The sequence below is a fragment of the Danio aesculapii genome, chromosome 20 (assembly GCF_903798145.1).
Source record: "Danio aesculapii chromosome 20, fDanAes4.1, whole genome shotgun sequence".
In the NCBI taxonomy this organism is placed as follows: Eukaryota; Metazoa; Chordata; class Actinopteri; order Cypriniformes; family Danionidae; genus Danio; species Danio aesculapii.
This window is the reverse complement of record NC_079454.1, coordinates 21,926,324-21,950,620: the sequence shown is the minus strand read 5'-3', so window position 1 is coordinate 21,950,620 and position 24,297 is coordinate 21,926,324. Positions and strand designations below refer to the sequence as shown.

General features: G+C 36.1%; 2 protein-coding genes across 3 annotated transcripts in view; one reads left to right on the top strand and one right to left on the bottom strand.

Annotated features, from left to right (window-relative positions):
• The window catches only part of brf1b (BRF1 RNA polymerase III transcription initiation factor subunit b), a 131,061-nt gene that overhangs the window by 81,898 nt on the left and 24,866 nt on the right, over positions 1 to 24,297 (bottom strand). The window contains exons 5-7 of the mRNA XM_056480989.1: positions 19,703 to 19,734; positions 15,496 to 15,568; positions 3,274 to 3,423 (exon numbers count right to left, since the gene is read on the bottom strand). Coding sequence (XP_056336964.1) covers positions 3,274 to 3,423; positions 15,496 to 15,568; positions 19,703 to 19,734 — 255 coding nt within the window. The remainder of the gene's footprint in view (positions 1 to 3,273; positions 3,424 to 15,495; positions 15,569 to 19,702; positions 19,735 to 24,297) is intronic.
• btbd6b (BTB (POZ) domain containing 6b) lies at positions 9,465 to 14,442 on the top strand. 2 transcript variants are annotated; one of them, XM_056480992.1, is made up of 5 exons: positions 9,465 to 9,573; positions 11,485 to 11,779; positions 11,867 to 11,957; positions 12,050 to 12,168; positions 12,999 to 14,442. In XM_056480992.1, exons 2-5 carry the CDS (start codon positions 11,574 to 11,576, stop codon positions 14,029 to 14,031), a joined length of 1,449 nt encoding a protein of 482 aa, XP_056336967.1. In that variant the 5' UTR covers positions 9,465 to 9,573; positions 11,485 to 11,573; the 3' UTR covers positions 14,032 to 14,442. The 2 variants fall into 2 exon arrangements, with proteins under 2 accessions (XP_056336967.1, XP_056336966.1); XM_056480991.1 differs by lacking the exon at positions 9,465 to 9,573 and having other exon boundaries at positions 11,022 to 11,779.

Below are 24,297 nucleotides of genomic sequence, written 5' to 3'. Positions count from 1 at the left end.
GGTTCATGCTCGAAAACCCCCCAATGTGGCTGAATTCCAACAATTCTGCAAAGATGAGTGGGCAAAAATTCCTCCATAGCACTGTAACAGACTCATTGCAAGTTCAAAAATCAAAAATGCTTGATTTATTAGTAATTAGGTTTAGGGGGTTTATTTAGTTTTCCTTTAATAACAAAAACCTTCATTTCAAAACTGCATGATGTGTTTACTTGTGTTATCTGTGACTAATATTTAAATTAGTTTGATGATCTGAAACATTAAAGTGTGACAAAGATGCAAAAAAGTAAGAAATTGGAAAGGGGCCAACACTTTTTCACACCACTGTGTGTGAGTATATATATACTAACTTGTATCGTAAACTAAACAAAAATGTAGTACAAACTTTCTGATGGATCATCAATTCTGTTTAAATGTTTGCAGGAATAATGCATATACCCTGTGACTGACACCCATTATTTTTCGCTTTAGCTTGTATCTTGATCCTTGTTTTTGCAACGTTAACACTTCAAAGGTGAAGTGCAGTTGTTTACTCCCCTCGTTATAGAACAATCAACCTCAATACAGAAAACTGACATTTAAACTTACCATATTCCCCTGAACACTGTAAATGATTAATGATGAATTATTAATTATTCAGATATTGCAGCAGCGGATGTTGGATGGGGAAAGTGAGACAGTGAGAGAGAGAGAGAGAGAGAGAGAGAGAGAGAGAGAGAGAGAGATGCATGCAGGAAGTCAGTCTTCTATTCCTGAGCAGTGAGGGCATCTTGCTGACGACAGAGTGCAGAGACCAACCTGTTCTGCTTAAGATCGAGGGCATCGAGAACTGTGTGCTGCTAAAGCACTTGCAGTGATCTTGTTTTTATCCTTGCTATGGAACTCGCTGCTCCAGTTCTCATGTCAAACTTTTAGCACATTAAGGGATTTGCTTTAGGATCTGACAGATGCGCAGAAATGTAGACTGAAAAACGCGTAGGCTATTTTCATTTCGAGCTGACAAAGAAGGCATCTAGTGAATCTTTTGATGCCTTAGAAGTTAATCCCAAACAAACGAAAGACTCAAGTTTAAAGGGGATAGATTGCTGAAAAATGAACATTCACTCCTGTCGTTTTAAACCTGTGTGATTTTCTTTCTTCTGTGAAAAACACTAAAAGAAATTTAGAAGATATTTTCAGCTGTTTTGTTCATGCAATAATAACCAAAGAAGCCCACAGGTCTCAATCAAGCGGCAAACCTTCTGCTCTCTCTCGTGAAACTAATACAGAAGTAACTAGAACTGCAATTCATTGAAATTTCGCTAGTCCTGGTTCCATAATAAAAAAAAGGTGTTAACAGCCTGGTACAAAAAACGATTTTGCTGTATATCGCTAATATAACTCTTCATGACAACTCATCTGTTTAGTATATATTAAGTTATATTAAGTCTGCATAATTAAGGGCGTGGCCACTTGAGTGACAGCTAAGTCTCGCTGGTCGCTGTCTCATCACCTCAGCTTATTTCGGCTGATTAGCCGCTGAACTCGTCATATACATCGTATTTTTGTTTTATTTTATGTGGCTTTACACAGTCAGTTGCCTTTTGGGATTATTTCCTACAATTATCAGATGATATGGCATACTGTGTGCACTTAATTGTGCTCACAAACCATTCACGTGGCCTCCATTTCCTAGGTGAGTGAAATTATATACTTATATACCATCTCTATAAATGTATTTGTTTTATTTAGGATCATTTATCATTTATATTTTCTTTAGACCTGTAATGCACTCCAGAATCTGACAGATTGATTAGCTGTAGGCTCTAGAACAGTCAAACAAACGTTGTCATATAGTGTTATGGCTGCATTTCATAAATAGTCTTGCATTTACTAACACAGACTATATTTAAAGTATTTGGAAGTAATTTGCGTTTTCCTCCTGTAGAAAAACGTCACAACAACAATGCTTAGTGACTCAATGTATTACAACAGTGCTTTAAAAAGACTAAACACTTTCTTGATATAGTACACAACCAAGCACATGTGGTCAGAACACAAACGCAGGTAATGAAGTATTGAGCATTTCTACCAAAGAAAAGCTAGTCTACGCAGAATGCTAGCAGGCTCACGCTCCGCCTCTTTTTTGGTAACCCCTGGTAGGTACAATGACAAGCGAACAAAATGGCGCCGGTTGGCCACACCCTCTTGTAGCCTCATTTGTGCTCTGTAGAAACCCATGGCTTACGTCACGGATACTACGTCCATATCTTTTGCAGTCTATGGTCTCAATCTTTAAAACAAAAGTGTCCAAGTTATTCATTCACCATTTTTTTTTTGATGCATGAGTTGATCAATTGTTTGAAAATGTTTTTAAACATTTTTATCAACCCAGGAACCAGCATCTAAATCATATTTAGCTTGTATTGGAGCAGTTTTATAAATGTGCATAGATATTTAATGATATATGTACTTATAAATGAAGAGTATGGGTTATGGACCCTTTTCACAAGCCTGTTATGACGTATTTAATGGTCATCAGCATCCTAAATCCTTTAAAGTTTTTGTTATATTTTTATTCTTTAAAAAACCATATGAGCATGTATATGTATTTATGAATGTATTATATCATCTTTGCTTCAAATGATAAAAAACGAATTACCGCTTGTGCGAGGGGTTTCTTATGCAGCATCTTTGAGACAGGACAGCAAATTTGACGTTATTCTCTCCTCTGGCTTCTGTCATCAGTCTCATGCTATTTTTTTTCTTTTCTGACAGTCTTTATAACATCATCGTAGATTTTTACATTTTCTTTTATTTAAGCAAATAAGATTGTAAAAAAATGATTTATTGTATTTTCCCATTCACTGCGCTCTAAGTTTTCCCAACTATGATGACTTCCACTACTGAGAAACCCGGAAATGTGGAAAGGGTCTATATTCTCTTATAGTTCTGATTAACCAAGATCTCCATAATTTTTTTTTGACCAATTTTTTTTAAAAACATTATATACAAAGATTTATTTATTAAATGAATAATAAAGTGAGTATTAAATAATAATAATAAAGTGTTATGTATTTATTAAATAAATAAATAACACTTAAAAAACACCATCATTTTTAAAACTGCTTTTAAGCATGTTTAAGCTATTTTTTATGTTTATGATCCCTAGACAAACTGTATAAACACACAGCTTTGGAATGTAAATGATAACTCAGAATAAAGTTTTTGTGAATCATCCCTTTTATAGAACCCCACAAACTAGGGAGGGTTTATCATTTGAATGTTAAACACTACCTGCACCACACAATCCTGATGGTCGCCGTCCTGTGTGCATCCAATCTCTTTTCATCCTCTGCAGCAGTCTGAGAGCAGTCATCGAAACCTCATGGGTCTTTTCACCAAACTCCAACATGTGGGCGAATCGTGGAATGTACAGACATGGATCTAAAAATAGAAACCGACAGATCTGTAATCAGAGTCTAGACACAACCCTGGGAACATATAGCAAATATGGATTGAAGGTTAAGTTTATAGCTTGTGTTCCAATTGGAATTAATCCACAACCCAAGAGCACTTTGGGTGAAAACAATCATGGCCACCATACTAAAAGTTCATTTCAAAGAGAAATGCTCAAACTGGTCCTTCAAAATGATGGCCTTATCTTCTCAAAACTCTCAATGTAGAGTGTAAACATCCCTTCTGAGGGATTAAGGAATAGGGATGAGCCCTTCAGAATGAAACGCAGCCTTGACTCTGTGCAACTTGCTTAGCAGATACCCTTTCAAAAATTAAAAAAAGCATCATTTCTGTGGTTCTCCTTGACTCCATGTTAAATCTAGTACACAGTGCCCCTATGGGAACCTTTAAAAGTGGTTTGGCTTAGAGTCAGTCTGTGGGAGCAAATATCCCTCACTTCCACCTACTTCTTAGTCCTTGGGTAAACTCATTCTGCTGGCCCAATAAAGCCCAAACATCACTGCTGTCCTAATAAGTCGGAAATGAGCTCAGCTAAGAAAGGCGATCTTATCTAAGCCTACACTATGGGGACTGCACCTGCACTTACGAGATCTCCATAGACTGTGTCAGTCACTTGGCTTTTTATACATCTCTCATGCAAAGTCATTTTTTATTAAATTATCATATTAATGCAGTGTAGCAGAGCAGTTGACAGAGTAAATATTCAGTGGTGTCTGTGAAACAGGAAATAGTGTAAGTCGGTTAAGAAAATGTAATTTTCTTATGTAGCTTTCTTTGGAATGATCTATACTGCTCTGAAAAATAAATTGATTTTTCAGACTTCTTTTTTTTCAGTCGTGGCTATAAAATTATCTGATTTGTGAGACTGCGGCTGTCAGAGTTTGATTAAGGGAAAAGTGATAAATGAATACAGAGAGAAATAATCAAATAGATCTTTGAGGACTGTTGGTGGTGGGGACTGGAAACTTGCCATCGCACAGGTCTCTGATATAATTTTTTTTTAATAGGGTACTGGACAGCACTGCAGGTCGGATTTGTAAAATCCTATAGAAGAATGTGATATGCTAACTATTTCTAACAACATACATGCTGTATTGCAGCAAAATGATGGATGATGCACATCATTTTGGTTCCACAATGAGTTCTGATCTAGATTGAACTTGCCACCTTCATATGTGGAAATAAATCAGATATAAATCGGATATGTGACAATGTGACTATCATGTAGACAGGCAGATCAGATTTATTCCCTTTTGTATGTCATTGACAATGTGGTACTTCGTGGTTTAATGACGTAGAAAGAAGAGCGTGTGTGGAGACGTCGAAGCGGTAAACAACAACAACAGAGGAAACATTGAAGAGGAAAGTGGTCGCCACGATTTGCTCCCACCAGACCCGAGATCTCTCTCGTACTCACAAATTCCTCTGAATGGTGGTGGACACCATATATAAACCATAGGCACAAGCTGCAATGACGGCCCTTTCCCTCCTCCTCCACCTCAAAATCGTTTTAAAGTTGGGCAAACTTCGCATATACCGCAGAGCTAAACGCAAGACAATTTCTTCCATCGTGGCTAGTGTGGTGCAGATGCTAGAACCCGCCTTTAGGTATGTAAATTGTATGGCAACTGTAAGCGCATGAATCAGATATGGGTCACAATTAAACGAACGTGTATGGACAGGCAAAAAAATCAGATACAGGCAACAAATCAAAACTGGGCATCAAGACCTGACAATGTAAACAGGGCCATAGACATCCCTTTAAAGACATGCAAAATATGTAACTTCTGCCACTAGTGGGCGCATATTCACAACAAACAAATGTGTATTTTCCACAATGAGTGTGGAATCTGGGGAGTTGTTGTCTTCATTACATGCTATGGAACTCATGCAGAAATCACGTTCATGGGTGAGCTAAAGTATTTAATATTTTAGTGATCATAATATGAAGCACAGTAAAGCTAGTCACTAGTTTAAACTGTGCATTTCTACACTATTTGAACAGTCTTTGAAACATCTGGAATAATGTAAGTATTGAAGTCAGCAAAATATATACAGGTAAAATTGTTCTAGTGCTTTTGTTATTTGATCCTCATCTCAGGTTTGTATTTTTTTAAGCAAATTGTTTTGGAGTTTAACCTACACATGCTAAAAAATATTTGTTAATATAGTTTATAGTTATACTTACAGTGTTTTATGACAACAGTAATTATTTGTACTTATGCTTTTTTTAATCATTCTTTAAAAGCTTTTTTTAGTTTTAAAGGTATGTTAAAAGTGGAATATTTTATGGGATATTTAGAGATTTTGTGCCTAACTACATGAATTAATCTCTATAATTACAGTAATAATCAATATAATCACTTTAATTAAGTTGTATAATTAAATTAATAACTTGTTTAATTACAGTAATAATCTTTGAAATCACATTAATTAATCTGTATAATCACATGAATTAATCTCTATAATTACAGTAATAATCAATTTAATCACTTTAATTAAGTTGTATAATTAATAACTTGTTTAATTACAGTAATAATCTTTGAAATCACATTAATTAATCTGTATAATTACAATAAATATTTACCGTAATAATTTGTAAAATGACAGTAATAATCTGTATAAGTGCAGTAATAATTAGTAAAATGGCAGTAATTACCCGCATTATTACAGTTATAATCTGTAAAATGACAGTACTAACTTGTTATGGAGCAAGAAATTTGTTTTTTTACAGATTATCTATATTTTTTATTTCGTTTTTTCAGTTTAAATGCAAATTATCAACAGTAATAAACTGTAATTTAATGAACTTTGATTGTAAAGTTATTCTGTATTTTTACTGTAAGTAATTTTGTGAAATGGTTATTTTCTGTAATTTAACGAAATATCTCTGCCAGTCTTTTGACTGTTTTTTAAAGATTTTTTTACAGTGTATATTATAATGAAAAAATCTTACATATTGTGTCTTTTTATTATGCATGCATCAGATGTCAATCGTTGACCTTGTCTTGTGTGTCTGTTATTATTAAAATCATCGTTTGCTTTGGGAGAAGCTTGATTTTGACACAGTGGGAGTGCTAAATCGAAAGTGCTAATCAAGACCTTTTGCAATTAGTGCATGGCAGAAGTGTTAACTGTATTTTCAATAATCTGTAAAAAGAAATCCACACAGAACCATAGAATCTCATAATTAAAAACCAAAATAGATGAATGCTAACAATCCTGCATTATATATATATATTTTTGTAATCATTCTAACACCTATTGTGTATTTTAACAATAATTCAGAAGGTGTAAACTCTTTTAATAAATAGAAGGTTTGAAGGTCTGTCCAAATATACTTTCCTCATCCACTTGTCAAAGGGAAATGGACATTAAAATGCTAGTAATTCCCCCATATGAAATGCTTAGGTTTTCAGCTTAGTCCCTTTATAAATCTGGGGTTGCCACAGTGGAATGAACTGCCAACTTATCCAGCATATGTTTTACACAGTGGATGCCCTTCCAGCTGCAACCCATCACTGGGAAACACCCATACAATCTCATTCACACACGTACACTATGGACAATTTAGCTTACAACATGGGGGAAGAAGAACATGGGGGAAGATGCAAACTCCACACATAAATGCCAGCTGACCCAGCCGGGGCTCGAACCAGCTACCTTCTTGCTGTGAGGCGACAGCGCTACCCACTGCACCACCGCATCATGTTTTGGGGTGTGGAAATGTCTGCACAGTAACAGCCTGGCCGAATTATTCATTTACGAATGCCTTTAAAACGACACATTAATAACTTTAATGATCTGTCAGCAAAACATAGAAAATCTGTAGAGATTCATTTATTATTTTGGAGACACATTTCTACATGAAATTCATGCAAACTGAGATGACTGAAAGTGAACGTTTTCTGTGGTCTATAAACCAAACGGTTTGTGTTGTATTTGTGAGTATCCACAAATAAAAAAGACATTATACTGGTTTTTACAGTCTTTCTCTTATCTTTATTACCAAATGACAGAATATTAGATTTATTTTTTACTACTATTAGAAAAAAAAGAATAAGCTTACCTGTGTGTTTGTCGACATCACAGGTTGAAGCATTTATGCAGTGAATGTTGCATCCTTTAATAACCCAACATTTAAGTCAAATTAATAAATGCTCATCATTGCAAAGTTATCCTCAAAGTAACAGACTGTAATGTCTCATAAGACCTTTTTACCCAAACACCCCAAAAATTTAAAGAAGAACTTTAAGAATTCTGAACGTCATAGTCAATATAAACAGCTCTGCTTTTTTATCCGATCAGACTTGTTTTCCAGGTGGACTGGTTAAGATTGCTGCAGACTCCTGTATATACAACACAATCAGAGGACAAATGAGGATCTGAGGATCCAGCAAAGTGTGCCATGTGCATCAGACAGTTAGCCAAAGGTCTATGGGTGGTGCTTGGTGTGACGTCTGAGGCTGAGACTAGCAAATGTATAGCCCAGAACGCACAATGAAATGAAATATTATTTTTGTCATTTACAGTAAATCTAAGGCTACAAATGTCATCACAGTATGATAACTGGCATACTTTAGACCAGGGCTCACCAATCTCATTCCTGAAGGTCCGGTGCCCTGCAGGGTTTAGCTCCAACTTGCCTCAACACACCTGCCTAGGTGTTTCAAGTATACCTAGTAAGACCTTGATTAGCTTGTTCATGTGTGTTTGATTAGGGTTGGAGCTAAAATCTGCAGGACACCGGACCTCCAGGAACAAGTTTGGTGATCCCTGCTTTGGACGTTTTGGCTTCATTTTGGCTTCTACAATTGACCCTTCACTAAGCCACACCCGAAAACTGCCACACACCAATAGTGGCTTAGCAACCGTAGCTACGCGCAGGAGGCCTGTCAAGCTTTCGAGCGAGGGAAACAAGCCAAAGCATTGTGCATATGGATTGTGCAAATATCATACCAGGTATTCTAAAAGTTTGGACGGGGTGGTGGTTTTTATAAAACCTAAGGGGAGAAGTGCCAGCGTGGATCAAGCTCTGTGAGGGGTGCTAAAGGAGCAGTGTTAAGTTTGTTTTGTTCTTTTGTCTGGCACCCTGTTCACCAAAAATGACTAATTATATCCCTTGGAATGTCTGACATTGGCGCATACATATTGTTATAGACGTGCCAATCCAAAAAGCTTGACAGGCATACAGTACCTAAGGAGGGTGGGGCTTAGTGAAGGGTCAATTGAATGAAGTGAGCATCAGCCTTCCATTTTTGTTTACAGTTTATGTTTCAACTGAAGCTGTTTGCATTGTTCTTTGCTTTAACCCATTTACTAACATTTCTGTGTTCTTCTAATACTTATAATTCTAATTGGCTGATCAACATTCTAAGGTGTGCCATTATTTTCAGATACATACACAGCTCAAGTAGTTCTTGGCTGGTTTTGGCACCATTATAGTTCCATATCATAACTATTTATTTCACAGACAAAACGTTGCATGTGGATTATATTTTGATAATTCAACAACCCTTCATGGGTTATGCATTCCATAACTGACATTGATTGATTGATTGATTGATTGATTGATTGATTGATTGATTGATTGATTGATTGATTGATTGATTGATTGATTGATTGATTGATTGATCGATTGCACCTACAGGCTATTGTAGCTAGCTATTTTACAGCATTTTACCAGCTTGGTTGTTTGCTGATTTAGATGTTTTCAGAAGTGTGAGGTTTAGAAATAGTAGAGGGTGAGAAAATGCATTTTTGTGTGAACTATCCCTTTAAATCATAAACCACATTCCCCAACCAAAATTGACTTTCTAAAACAGTTTAGCATTTAGTATATTTCACTCACTGAGTGCATGTTTCACAGACTCTGGCTGGCAAAAACATCATTGTCTAAATTGTTTGAGATAGATAAGCCGCTTATCGCAGGCGAAGGATCCAGTTTCCAGCACCGGAGCCCTCTGTTGGAGATCCGGGAAAGCTGTGCAAGCCCAACCCCCTCACTCTCATAGCTCACACTGTAGATTTAACATGGCTCCTGGTTGCCAGCGAGCCTCCAAACATCAAACCTGAATGTATTTTTCCTGGCAGCTGCGCTTCGCTCGGCTCAATAAGGTAAAGAACGACTAAAGATGTGCTATTTAAGTTCCTCAGCATTTACTGCTTTATTAAATCGCAAATAATGATTCGTAGTACTTCGACTAAAGAGTCCGTTTTGGTGGACAAGTCTATGCGGACGGACGGTGACTCTGTTCTGCTGCTACTTTACGTCTTTAAAACCGGTTTGTTAAGAACGCTGGAGCTATAATCATTGATTGTACATGTTAATGGTGAACACGGACGATAATTCTAGCGAGCACATCAGATATTCCCTCAGTAGGTTGAGCACTTGGTTGCAGATGTTTATCCCTTATGAGACGTTAAGGCTGCATCAGCAAATTGACTGATCCTGTGAAGTTGAAACATCGCATTTGCAGCTCGCTTATGGTTGTAAAGCGTTACAATGTTGAGTTTTGTGTCACGAGCTTTTGTGGAGAAAAGTTCATTAAAAAGCCCTTTAAAGCTTCGCACGGGGTTTCATAAATGCTTATCAATCTTGCTTGGCCTTTGGTGATGATGACATTGATGATAGTAACGTTAGTATAAGATGATATGATAATTTACATGTTTTTATGACCATGTTGTTGGAAGTGTTGACGTGAACGTGTATTGTCAACAACAGATATGTGAAACTTGCATTAAACGACTCTGCGATTCATGTCAGCCGTTCGGCTTGCTTAACGTCTGCATGAAGTATTTCTTTAGTAATTAGTCCAATTTTTAGCATGATATTTCATTTATCGCTTACTATTACACAATGATGACATTTTCAGATTTAACTAAATAAGGTTAAATGTATCCACATTTAGTGCATAGACGTGCAGTCATTTTAATGATTTCTCACATGATTTTTTTAGAGGCAGCACAAATAAATAGGACATAAGTGTTTTTTAAATAATAAAAACATGAAAGCACCTCATTGTATTTTTTTGTGAAATACTACTGTGTGTATGTTGTCATTTAAGCAACTAGTCAACAAATTTAAGTCTCACGAGCATCCAATGCTTACTTCAATACTGAGCAACATCAGCTCATCAAAGTAATAAACTGCATGGCAGGTTAAGTCAGTAACGCTCCTTGTGATTCATAAATGTTTTAATGCACCAGAGCCGACTCATAAGAATCATTCTCTATGTAGGCTAGCCTACCATAACTAACGTTACACTCACTAGTTGTATTGGTTTTGCTTCGCTAAAAACGATTGGACACGTTGGAGTCGATAACTCTGCTCGGTGTTGTACTGTATAATAGTGCAGAATAAAACTGACCGAGATTTGTTTTGAATTTTCTCTGAACGTTTTTCGCTTCTCAACCGTAGTAAACAAAGCGTAAAGGGTTAACTGGTGCTCGTGTGAGCGGGCGGTCCTGCTGTGGGAGGCGCAACTGCTGACGCCAGACTCACTAGTTGTTTGATTGGTCAAAACGGAGCAGGGCGTCCTCTCCCGTCACACAAAACCTCCTTTACACTACAGCGTAAAGACGCGGAGAGGGGATAGTCCACAGATATGCAGGATGACAAGAACCTCGTAGCACTTTCCACGGTCGATTCGGGGCTATGACTTTATTATTTATCCGACTGTAACAGTTCTATTGACTTGCAACGTATTTTGACCGAGATTAAGGTTCGCGAGGATGCGATGAGAAAGAAGAAAAAGTCTTCGAGCTGGAATATTTCCGCTGGATGGATCCGTGCATGTGTTCTGTAAATGTTTCTAAAAGAGGGAAATGAAATAGCTATGGTATATTTAGCACAAACGAGTCATCGAGGCTTGTAGTTTGTAATTAAAATAAAGGGAACATTTTCCTCCGCTACACCTGCCTATTAATTACGCGCAGACTGGTGGATAGACTTGCTGATGCCAACAACGCCAGATTGCCTATATGGCAGGATCATGAAGTTTTTGACGTTTTTCCTTTTGCTTCCAGAAACCTTAAAAAGGACTAGAAAGAGTGGGAAACAGCTCAGCAAGCTGCCAGTATGCTATGAAATCGTGACTTTGTCCTTGAGGAAGAAGATGGCTGCAGAACTCTATCCTGCCAGCATAAATACCAACCTTCCAAACAGTAACAGCACAGCAGTCACAGCTGCCAGCAAAAAGACCATCGTCCAAGTCACTCAAACGGTGACCACACCGACTACAACTGCCACTCAGCAGAACATCAACAATAATAACGTTGAGACTGCCAGCTGGCAGTCCACTCACCCGACATTGCGAGAAAGGTATGGGCACAATTAGCTAGCTTTTCAAGTCGCCCATGCTGTTTTTGTTTCGTCAATGTAATATTCTGTTCCATTTGTTCCCTCCAGGAATGCTTTGATGTTCAATAACGAACTCATGGCAGATGTTCATTTTGTTGTGGGTCCTCCTGGCGCATCCCAAAAAGTTCCAGCACACAAGGTGAGCGCATCCACCCATGTCAAACCGCATCTTGTGCACTTCTTTCATCCACCGTCTGCTTAACTGCTCTTGTGTGGCATTTGTGCTTGCAGTATGTGCTGGCAGTGGGGAGTTCTGTTTTTGGTGCCATGTTTTATGGAGATCTAGCAGAAGGAGAATCTGAGATTCATATTCCTGATGTGGAACCTGCTGCTTTTTTAATTCTTTTGAAGTAAGTCCTTCATTTCTAGTGCATCTAGGTCATTTATGTGATACTCATTTTCTTTGTCTTGACCGATCAGCTTATTAAAATAATAAAAAGAAATAAAAACAGTGAATATAGTGCATATATACAATTATTGTTTACACTTTGAATTTCTAAATGAAAATAGTTTTAAAATTGTTAAATTTATGTAAACAAGTTATTATATTTAATACATTTATAAATACTGAATAATGTTTTTATAAATTATTATATTTGAAAATATGTTTGTCCATCAGAGTCATTTTGTGCAACCAACATTGAGAAGAAAACTCAAAATAGTCTTTTGTGAATGAATGCCAAGATTAATGAGTGTCTTAAAATTTCAGGTGATTTACTTCTGGTAAAATTAGTTCAGGTTAAGAATGTCATTTGGTGCATCACCCCAAAATTTGTATACTTTTATTAATAATTCATGTTTAAATGCACTTCATATAAACAGTGACTTATATATTAAATGTATTTCTGTTTTTAGAATAAAAAAGCATTCAGTTTTACTTGGTTGTACTTCAAAAACGTCTGTCAACCAAAGTCATTTGGTGCAACCAATGTGAAAAACGCCCTTCATTACTGCATGTCCAGTTTAAAAAGTGTTAAAATCTCTAATATTTAGATTTTGACAAGTGTAGTTCTGGTTGAAAATGTATCTTGGTGACACTTTCTATAAATGTAATGTATATAAAAGAAACCTAGAAAGATGTATAAATGTGTAATAACAGTTACATACTAGATTATTATATGTAACAGAGTTATTATATTATGTAGAAAAACAATCTAATTATTCTCCTGTTCTTTTCTAGGTACATGTACAGCGATGAGATTGAACTTGAAGCGGACACAGTGCTGGCCACTCTGTACGCTGCCAAAAAATATATAGTGCCTGCACTGGCTAAGGCCTGTGTCACCTTTCTGGAGACAAGCCTGGAGGCCAAAAATGCCTGTGTGTTGTTGTCCCAGAGTAGACTATTTGAGGAGCCTGAGCTGACCCTGCGTTGTTGGGAGGTCATTGATGCTCAGGCTGAACTGGCGCTTCACTCTGAGGGCTTCTGTGAGATTGATCTTCAAACGCTGGAGATCATACTAAAGAGAGAGACTCTGAATACCCGGGAGGCAGTGGTCTTTCAGGCAGCTCTTGATTGGGCTGTGGCTGAATGCAAAAGGCAAGGACTGGGACCGACAGCTCGTAATAAAAGGGCAGTGCTGGGCAAGGCTCTCTACTTGGTTCGCATCCCAACCATGACCCTGGAGGAGTTCGCCAATGGAGCAGCACAGTCAGATGTATTGACTCTGGAAGAGACTCATGATATCTTCCTTTGGTACACGGCAGCCAATAAACCCAAGCTGGAATTTCCACTCCTAAAAAGAAAAGGTTTGACCCCACAGCGCTGCCATCGCTTCCAGTCTTCGGCCTACCGCAGTAACCAGTGGCGCTACCGTGGACGTTGCGACAGCATCCAGTTTGCAGTGGACAAGAGGATTTTCATCGCAGGACTTGGCTTGTATGGTTCCAGTGGTGGAAAGGCAGAGTACAGCGTCAAGATCGAACTCAAGCGCCAAGGAGTGACTCTGGCCCAGAACCTAACAAAATTTATCTCAGATGGATCCAGCAACACCTTCTCCGTATGGTTTGAACACCCGGTCCAAGTGGAGCAGGACACCTTCTACACAGTCAGCGCTGTATTGGATGGGAATGAACTTAGTTATTTTGGACAGGAGGGTATGACAGAAGTGCAGTGTGGAAAAGTGACCTTCCAGTTCCAGTGTTCCTCAGACAGTACCAATGGAACTGGAGTCCAAGGGGGTCAGATACCAGAGCTGGTCTTTTATGCCTGAAATTGTCAGGATGTCCTATTGTAGTGCATTCCGCTCACTGGAATTAAGATGGATTGAATACAGGGTCTCGTGAGGCTCTTGCCTTCATTATGTAGCAGTTGTGAACTCAATGGTCATGGCTCCTCTGTACCACAATGGACTCAGATGGAAGGAATGTTCCTCAGCTTTATTTATTGCAAAAAATATATATATATTTGATTTTAATTATTATTGACGCTGCTGCAAGCAGATCTATATATAAATATATATTAATGAGATAGTTGTACTGCTCTGATAGTGGACGGAAACCACTAGTGTGTCATGTTTTGTACATAACGTATTTGTTTTCAGCTTGATGCTGATTGACAAATAAAATGTCTTGTATTAGTGAACCGCTTCCTGAACTGCAGATTATAAATGTTTTTGTGACTCGAGTCCAAAGTTGTTTTCCCTTCTCATCATTAATTAATATCAAATGCAAAGGATAATCCATTTTTAACAGCAAGCAAAGTTCAATCAACACCAAAAAAAAGTGTAAAATAATTCATTCAAATTAGATGTGAGATTTCCATGTAATGTTGTGCATTCCATTCAAACTTAAATCCAAAAAATGAACCCACACTCCACAACTGCCATGGGTTTGTGTAAATAAGACAGTGATTGTTAAGTGTGGATGAAATATTCATCTTGAAAGCCCACATAAAGAACCCATTATCCCCAGCAGGCTTCATGAGGAACTGAATGGGGAGTCTGTTTGAATTGAGCCCATAGAATCTGCTGCTCCACCGTTTGCATTTTAATTGAGGGTTTAGTAAACACGGAGCAGATGCAGCTTGGTAAAACAGCAGATTTTGACCCAAAAAAATGAAAAATACCCACAAAAACAGATGAATGTGTAATTATGACACATGGAAAGCTGCTAATCAGACTGAATTCTGGGATTATGCCCAGTACTTTAACATTGGGATGCACTCTGGTGTATAGTTGAATTGTTTTCTTTCTGCTTCCTTTAATCTGACAAGTCTGTTTAAAACAAGTCTGCAGGCCTGATCTGTACACAGAAGGTGAAAAAAAAGAATATGAAGAACCATAATGGATTTTCTGACATGACGCAGTGCCCCCTAGTTACATCAACAAAGACTGCAACTCGCTATGAATATAATTTCCAGATGGGTGAAACATTCAGTCTGTGCCTGAAATAGCTTGAATTAAAGAATATTACAGCTCAATACGTCTGCGTGAGAGTGCAACAATAGAAAATCTTCTCCTTTTGATGCAACTAGGAATCCATAGGCCAAATCAGATGAACAGATTGAGCATGCTTGTATTGATCCCGCTGTGGTGTATTATTGATAACCAATTTAGCAAATGAATTGTTTTGAGAGAAGCTGCCTGCTTTATTAATGAGGCTCGTTCAGAAGCGCTGTTCCGGTCAGCTGAATTACATTAGAGATGCCACAGAAAGGTCATTACAGGGAGACTTACCGACAGCCGGAGCATTGATGCAGAGCTCTCTAGCCAACAGGAGGAAGGTCTTGCCCAGAATGTAAACATTAACCTACAACAATGAGAAAGAGCACTGAAAAACAAATCTTTTATTCTGGATTTCAATGGGTTCAAAGGTATATTACTAGTCACTTGAGACTGGCTTAAATCTATTGGACGATTATTTCAGATTTTTACATTTTAACACAATAGTATTAAAATGTTTGGCAAGTTATTTATTCAGAAATAAAATACTGTAAAACTGTAAAATATCAATATTACAAATTCATAGAACTATTTTAGGTGAGCGCACCACGATTCATGCAAGTAAAACTCGCCAACCTGCTTCACACTTGTGCACATTTCAGTAATAACGACAGACTAATAACCTCAGACAAACACAGAGCAATCAAACACTGCAGTGCTTTACTGTTCTCCATAAACTTGCATTGGAGCGGCAACAATAGTTTGTCCGTTTGTCATCCACTGAAAAATTGGTTGATGGTCAGCTAGTAACGAAACGCCATGGAAAAAAAATAAAAAAACCACACACTCACGCTTGTCACTTCAGGTCAGAATAACATAATAACCACACACACACAAATGAGTGCAGAAGTGAGGAGATTGTAAATAAAAAAGTATGTAAGGATGTCGCCAGAATGGCTTTTTGGTTTCTTTTCTTGTGCATCTCAGCCACTAGCACCCCATCTGAAAGATTGTTTTAGCATAGGGGGTAATTTAGTCATACTTCACAGTTTGTAATGTTGCAATATGTATTTTAATAATGATGGTTGGTTCTTTTACTTGAAAGCTCAGATTTGATTATCATAGTTTATGTTGTTCACTGAGTTTGAGGTTTACTGTGTCATTATTATTAACACCTTACAGATGTTGATCTATGTTTAGATTTGCACACACTTTGTAACATTTTATTTATCAAGTTTAATAGTCTCTTTAATACTTATGTTTAATTTATTATAATAAGATATTTTGTTAAAATATTACAATTATTTGTCTTGGTAATGTTGGTAAATTAAAACAGAGTGGTTAAATAACAACAAATCCTAATATTCCTAAATGTATCATTAAAATATTCAAAAATTATCAATATCGAATGATATAAAACATGAATTCATGATTTTTTTTTTTGCAATATCGCCCAGCTCTATTTTAGGTCAGACTATTCACCTTATTCTCCGTGTGCGAGTGGGCGCAGCCATTTGAATCATTTTGGCTCGAAACTTCCCGTCTCATTCACTTCCATTCATTTTTAGACGTTAAAAACAGCTCGTTTTGCTGCTTGGTGTTGCAAACTGATATTTTCTTATTATATTATTCTACTTTGTCTGTATTGTCATGCAAACACTTGTTTGTAGAGTAAGTAGTTTGACCGTTTTTTGCCGTTTATTATTCCTAGTCATTTCTCCCATAGACAACTGAATCGGAAGTTCTAAAACAATCGCAAAAACGCGCGCACTTCCACATTGAAGAATAAGGTCAATATTTTAAGGTGCATTTCTCGCAATTGATAAACCATTACCTACAAGATTTGCTGCAATAAATTGCTAAATTGCTGCTTGATAATAGTAACTAAGGTAATAGTTGTGTCTAGGAATTAGGCATGTAGAATAAGATCATGCAGAATATGTATTTTACTAATGAAAGTACTAATAAACAGATAATATCAAAATGATAAGCAGGTAATAAGCCACAAGTTAAAAGTGAGAATTGTTACTTAAAGAGATCAGTTCAGTTCACCCAAAACTGAAAATTATTATTATACAAATTTATTACATAATTTACACAAACACTTAACTTTGAATTTCTTTCTTTTTTTGAACACAATAGAAAAAATTTTGAAGAAAGCAGAAAACCTGTAACCATTAACTTCTATAGTAAGAAAAAGAAATACTATTGAAGTTAATGGTTACAGGTTTTCTGCTTTCTTCAAAATATCTTCACTTAAGGGGGAGTAAATATTGAGTAAATTTTTTTATCTTTGGGTGAACTCTCCCTTTAAACTATAGTGGTACAATATTTTGTATTGATCATTAACAAATCATTTTCTGCTCACAAATGGTGTTGATGGAAACTGCTAAAACTCAAATACCGGCATATGCCGCCAATAAAAATCTTATTTAACATTATACAATGTGCCTTTTTCGGCATCCTTGCCAAATATAACTATTTTTAAACTTAATATGTATTTTTAAAATCTATACTGAACTGCTAAAAATCAAAGTACTGCCCCCAAACTTGTGAATAGTGATGCATAATCATATATACTAAAAACTAACTAACAGTGATACGGTTTTTGTTTTTCCCCAGAAGCAGGTCTCTAGTTAGCCTGGCATCGAGTCAGGACAAACTGGGGTCTTGTCAGATTCGGGTGTGGCTGCACTTGCAAAAGATTCATGACATATTTGAGCCTCCGCCCCGAGCGTGCGGTGTCTGTTCAATAGCAGATACAGCTCAGGGGACAACTGGAGGAGTAAAAATAACACTACACCAGTGCGTAAGCACCAAAACGTCTGGCCTTAAAATAACTACTAATAAAACAAAATCTGCGCTGTGTATTGTTTCACAAACCAAATGTAGAATAATTTCCAATAACCTCAGTGTTTTTTAATGAAACCAATAAAGCACAGAAAGCTACGTTGCTCTGATTTGTCGTAAAAATCAATGCACCATGGCCTTTAATGTTTTAGTATTTCATTAAAAAAGAGAAATAAAAGATGCTGCTGTTCAATATAGCAACTTTTATTTAACATCAACAATTTTCAGCAATATAGTTACTATCTGTAGCTTGCCCTTATAATTCTTATCTTATTATACCATTTAAGTATTTGCAAATTTAAATATTATATGAATGGCACCTACCTGAACATACCAGGATGTAAAACATATTTATAAAGTGGGAAACAACACATTTGGGTAACACTTTATAATAATTACACACTATAAATCATGTATTAATCATTAGCAAATAGTTGATTGATCATCTGTTAAGCATTAACTCTACATTAATAGATGTTAGTAAGCAGTAACTAAAGCTACCATGCTGTATATTTGACTTATAAGCACATTTATAATGTGTTTAATGATTGTGTTTTCATACTTTATTGCTTATTAATTGTTCATTATTAAATTCACTATTGCATTGTTTACAAACCATTTGTATGGTAAACTTTAAACATTGCAGAAGAACAGAAGTGTTAAAATACAATTAGAAAAAATACAGATAAACAAAATTGGATAAAACCACAACATATTAATTTAACAATATATTATCATACAACATTTCAAAGTTATCTAGCAAAGTTGAAACTTTACTGTAATTTTATTTTATATAAGATTGCAAAAACTGATTTTTCACTTGATACAGTTTTATTTGTGTATCTTCAAATGAAAAGAAATTAATAAAGTTGTTTATTTTCTTTTTTTCCTGTTCCAAGCATAAACAGTCCTCACTTTAGATGATAAAGCATTTATTAACATACAAACTATCAGTACATGCCTGAATAATAGGATATATGAATGTTATTTTGAATAGTTTAATAATCATTTACTTGAGCATTCTGAATGATCTTTAAAAACCACCACCTATTCTTAAATAACTAGATTGTAAATAATCAATACTTATTTAATGAAAAATAATTATTAACAAAGTATGAAAATACAATCATTAAGCACATTATAAATGTACTTTTAGGTCAAGAATACTGAAACTGCTTATAAATGTCTATTAAAGTAGAGTTAATACTTAACAGATAATGAGTTAACTAATGTTGCTAATGCTTAATAGATGATTCATAGTGTTTAGTTATTATAAAGTGTTACCGTAATATTATTATTATATTATAACTGCAGTGTGTAAAGTTTATGAAAGTAAAAGGCTTGATGCATGTAAACCAACTGTAGTTGTCCAAAACAAAATTATAAGTGTAACATTAAATGGAGAGAAACCGAGATGATCTGAAGTTGAAAATATAATAGAATATCCATTATAAGAGACATTATCGCTCAAAACTGGTGTTTTCTTCCCTGTTTTGTCTTATGCAATGCCTCAAAGAGTGGAGATTACAAAAGATTATTTCAATGTTGAACATTGTGTACCTTAACAGAGACGCTTAGGCTGCATCACATTATTACTCAGACTAAGCTATGTGGAAAAATATGAAAGAAATTATAATGAAAGGAAGCTTACCTGTAAAAGATCACTCAGGTCCAGGAGCATGTCTGCACATCAGTTAAGGAAGGGAAGGAGAACACAAAACAAAAAGATTATATCATCAAAACAGTGAGATAAACATCTCAACTTTGTTCCTAGCCAAAAATTAGAGGTTAATCCTGCCTTTAAAGTTGCAGGATGTAGAATTAGGTATTACTAGGTATTAGGTATGAACTACTGCAGTCCAAATTCAAAACTTTGGAGAGTTATTTTTTTATCCAGCTCCATGCAAATGCAGGTTGCCAGATTGACGACACCAACAGGAGTGAGCCTACCTGATGATCAAGCCTTACAATATAAGTTCCCGCTAATATTTATGTTTGTAATATATATCCACCGCTTGCTGATTTTTATAACTCAGAATCTGCGTCTTATTTCAGAGGCTGCTACTGTCATCGAGAGGTCGTATTTTCAGCCACATCCCCATATATTATGGCAGCCTTCATGACTGAACTGAAATAAGTATAATTGGGTAAGTGGCAATGGGCGAAGTCACACAAAATCAACATGGACATTCTGACACTGATCGCACATTTTTAAAAGAGAATAAGTATATTCACTTAGCATGTTTCTTAAATTCCTGCAAACATTATTTTTATTCTTTAGTAGAGTCAATAACGTACATAGAGCACCTTTAAATGAGCCCTGGTCAGTCCTGAATTGAGCACTGGACAAATTTGTAATTGTCACTGGGAGAGTTTCAACTCTTACTGATCATCTCTTTACATCAATGGGCTTCGGGTAGGATCTCTTTATCTCTGCAAGGGATTGACCCTGACCATCTGTTACAGCTCACCTGAGTGGTGAGCACACATACACACCTGAGGCACATGTCTCTATGGTGACTAATGCTCCCTTTAGCAAAGAGATTAGCATCACTACACGACAATCTAATCCCACTTTATCAGGAGTCTGACGGCCTTAATTATGGTCTGGCATGAAAGACAGTGAGTATTTATACTTCTATGACTGACATCACTGATATTGATAACAGTCTTTCCTCTTAAATGCTACAAGATCAGATATGAACCACTGACAAATTTGTGTTTTATTTAAACAGGGATCTGTTTGAAAATGCTGATACACTGTAAATTAACTTTTTTTTGTATTTTGTGATTCATGTTTTTTTCTACATTTATTTCTGCTTTTGAATTGCATTATGAGATCTTAGTCTTCTCTTTAACAACTTTTAATGTTGATAAGTTTGAAAAAGTGGCATTTATTGACATTTTTAATAGTTTGAAGTGATATATTTTCTGAATTAGAAGCTGTACAAAAACTGGTGATAATTTCTATAATTTTACAAACTTAATTCGATTTAAATTACTTCTTAATATAATGTATTGTTTCAAACTGCTATAATGGTAAACTGTTAAATTGTACACTACATTAAAAATAGTCTTACTACACTACAAAAGTCTTGTCACCTATCCATGTTTAAGGAACAGCAAATAATAACTTGACTTCTAGTTGATCATTTGGTATCAAAAGTAGCTTATATGAAAGGCAAAGGCCTCTAGGTCATGCTTATTTTACCAAAATAAAATATGATCATGCTCTGATTTTTAATTATTTAATTAGGACAGTAAGGTCTGACATTGCTTAGAAATAATGTACAGTATAGAATATAAAGTCATGGTACAGTGGAAAAAGAATTCATATTGTGTATGACTCTCATGAGCTTGGAGGACTGCATTCATATATCTGTGCAATGACTCAAATCACTTATTAATAAAATCATCTGGATGGCAAAGCGTTCTTGCAGTTCATCAAGACTTCATCTTCAATGCTTCCTCCATCTTACCCCAGACATGCTCAATAATGTTCATTTCTGGGGACTGGGCTGGCCAATCTTGGAGCACCTTGCCTTTTTTGCTTTCAGGAACTTTGGTGTGGAGGCTGAAGTATGAGAAGGAGCGCTATCCTGCTGAAGAATTTGCCCTCTCATGAGGTTTGTAATGTGGGCAGCTCAAATGTCTTGATACCTCGGACTGTTGATGTTGCCATCCACTCTGCAGATCTCTTGCACACTGAATGTAACCCCAAACCATGATTTTTTCCTTCACCAAACTTGACTCATTTCTGATTTAAATCTTGGGTCTATGTGGGTTCCAATATGTCTTCTGCAGTATTTGTGATGATTTGGATGCAGTTCAACAGATGATTAGTTGAAAAAATCTCCCTTCTGCTAACTAGAAGTCAAGTTATTATTTGGGATTGACGACAAGACATTTGTCAGGTAGTGTAAAGTACTTCAAATGTAGACAGAACATGAAATCAATGTCCTATAATGCAATTTATAACCCTAAATAAATGGAAAACATTAATCAATCACAAAAACATTCACAGATATTTTTACAGTGTACAAGCATGCAAAATGATATCACCTTGCTTGCTATTAATGTTTATGGAATTTTTAAATATTCTTTTGTATTCTGAGAACATTATAATCCCATTGTTTTTTTTTATTATAATATATTGTTATTATTATTATTATTTTCTGAATCACCAAGTAAACACCAAATGTCTATACTGGTTATATCACTATACTTTAATTATTAACAAACCAGCATCATGATTTCTGAAAATACCTAAGTGCTTTTGACTCTAAGACACTCCTCTGTCCAACGTTCAAATGTCCCAGGACTTTTCTTGTCATCTGTCATTCATTACTTTAAATTGTTTTACTTTATATGCATTTTCTACAAACATCCACAGATCCACTAACATTCCCTTGCGACCCCACAGGAGTCTCCGAATCCCGTAGGATACTGCAGCTGTTCTAGCAGCAGGTGCTGTACTATCTGATGTGTTTTCTGACTTGACAGATACCGATCTAGTTATATTTAAATTTAATCTGTTTGCTGAGGCATGCACGGCAAAGAAATTATACTACAAAAAAAAACATCTTTTTCTTTCAAAGACGTTGTATAAGAAGAATGTACTGGAAGAGCTCATTGCCATTGAAATTGAGTATTTATGTAAGAAATGGAAAAAAAAATAAACACACAATCTCAGAGCAATGAGCCTCTGAAATGATGATCTGTCAGCACAACCACTGACAGATTAGTTCAATGAAGCTCAAATAATCAATGTTTCCAGAACAACAGTCAATCTTCACCTTAAATAACATAGTCTAAACAGATGTGTATTTACACACATAAACACAGACACCCACATAATTATAATACATTGGTAAACATCTAGAAATTACAAAAAAAAAACATGCTGAAATTGGATAATTGGATTGTTTTAAAGAAACTTTAACTTTCAAGTTAATAATTTTATAAAGTAATTGTAGATAGTGTTTTATCTGAGACTTATTTTGTTTTTATTTATTTCTTAAAGGGCACCTTTGGTGAAAAATCTACTTTTCAAGCTGTTTGGACAGACATTTGTGTAGGTATAGTGTATAGACCGTCATATTGGGGTGAAATAAACACACCCAGTCCTTTTTATTCAATTTAACAACATAAAAACGGTGGACCAATTGGAGCCGTTTTGAGACCGACCGCAACTTGATGTAGAAGTGCGGTCCCCCCGCCCACTGAATTGATTGGCAGCTGCATATTAACATGTCCGGTAGTCACGTGTATAATCATATCAACAAGAGAGGACGAGCGCAAAGCAGCCGGGAATAAAAGGTGTGTTCAGTTTGCTAGGATCATCAATCATCATCAAATGTGATCAAGAGTGAGTTTCACAAGTTTAAAATGTTTTAAAACAGTGCACGTGTGTAATGAATTACAGCGATTTACTTCAGATTTACTTCATCAGCACAGCCGCATGTCAGAACAATTATAAAAGACGCTGCTTCAATCCCAGCTTGTGGATGTTAAATCAGGTTTATTTTGTACATTAACATAACAGATATCCATACAGCAGTGGAGATTAACCTGTATCCTGTCACATTTGCGTGCAAAACGAGTGCAAAGCTAAACACGCGCACTGTCTGTGTGTGTGTGCGTTTCTGCGCTATGTGTGTGTGCATCTGTGTGTGTGCGTGAACTTTGTAATGACATTGTGTGTGACTCATCGTTGCAACTCCACAACAAATGCATCAAATACTCATTGGTAAAGTTCTCACTGTAGTATTTCTCACAAACGTTACGTGAGATCTTCTGACACTGACAGGCACGTGGAAAAGGTGGGCATGACTGACTAGCCTTAAAGGCGCAGTACACAAAAACCGCTACCTGCTGGTCAGAGACACATTCTGGAGACACAAAAGACTTATATTAAATCTGGAAAAAGTGGTAATCTATGTGCCCTTTAAAATCTCTACTATTTCGATATGTGTGACCATGGACCACGAAGCCAGTCATAAGTGTCATTTTTTTAAATGTATTTATAAATCATTCATTCATTGATTTTTTTTTTCCGGCTTATTCCCAACGGAAAGCACCACCGACTTTTCCAGCACATGTTCTACGCAGCAACCCATCCCCTGGAAACACCCATACATTCTCATTCACACACATATACGGACAATTTAGCCTACCAAATTCACTTGTACCACATGTCTTTGGACTGTGGGGGAAATTGGAGCATTTATAGATCATACATACAAG

Bases quoted from the DNA above. Each gene is read 5' to 3' on its own strand.
- btbd6b (XM_056480991.1), top strand. From the start codon at position 11,415: ATGCCAACAACGCCAGATTGCCTATATGGCAGGATCATGAAGTTTTTG. The intron at 11,780-11,866 runs GTATGGGCACAA...TGTTCCCTCCAG, and splicing joins CACCCGACATTGCGAGAAAG to GAATGCTTTGATGTTCAATA. The intron at 12,169-12,998 runs GTAAGTCCTTCA...GTTCTTTTCTAG, and splicing joins GCTTTTTTAATTCTTTTGAA to GTACATGTACAGCGATGAGA.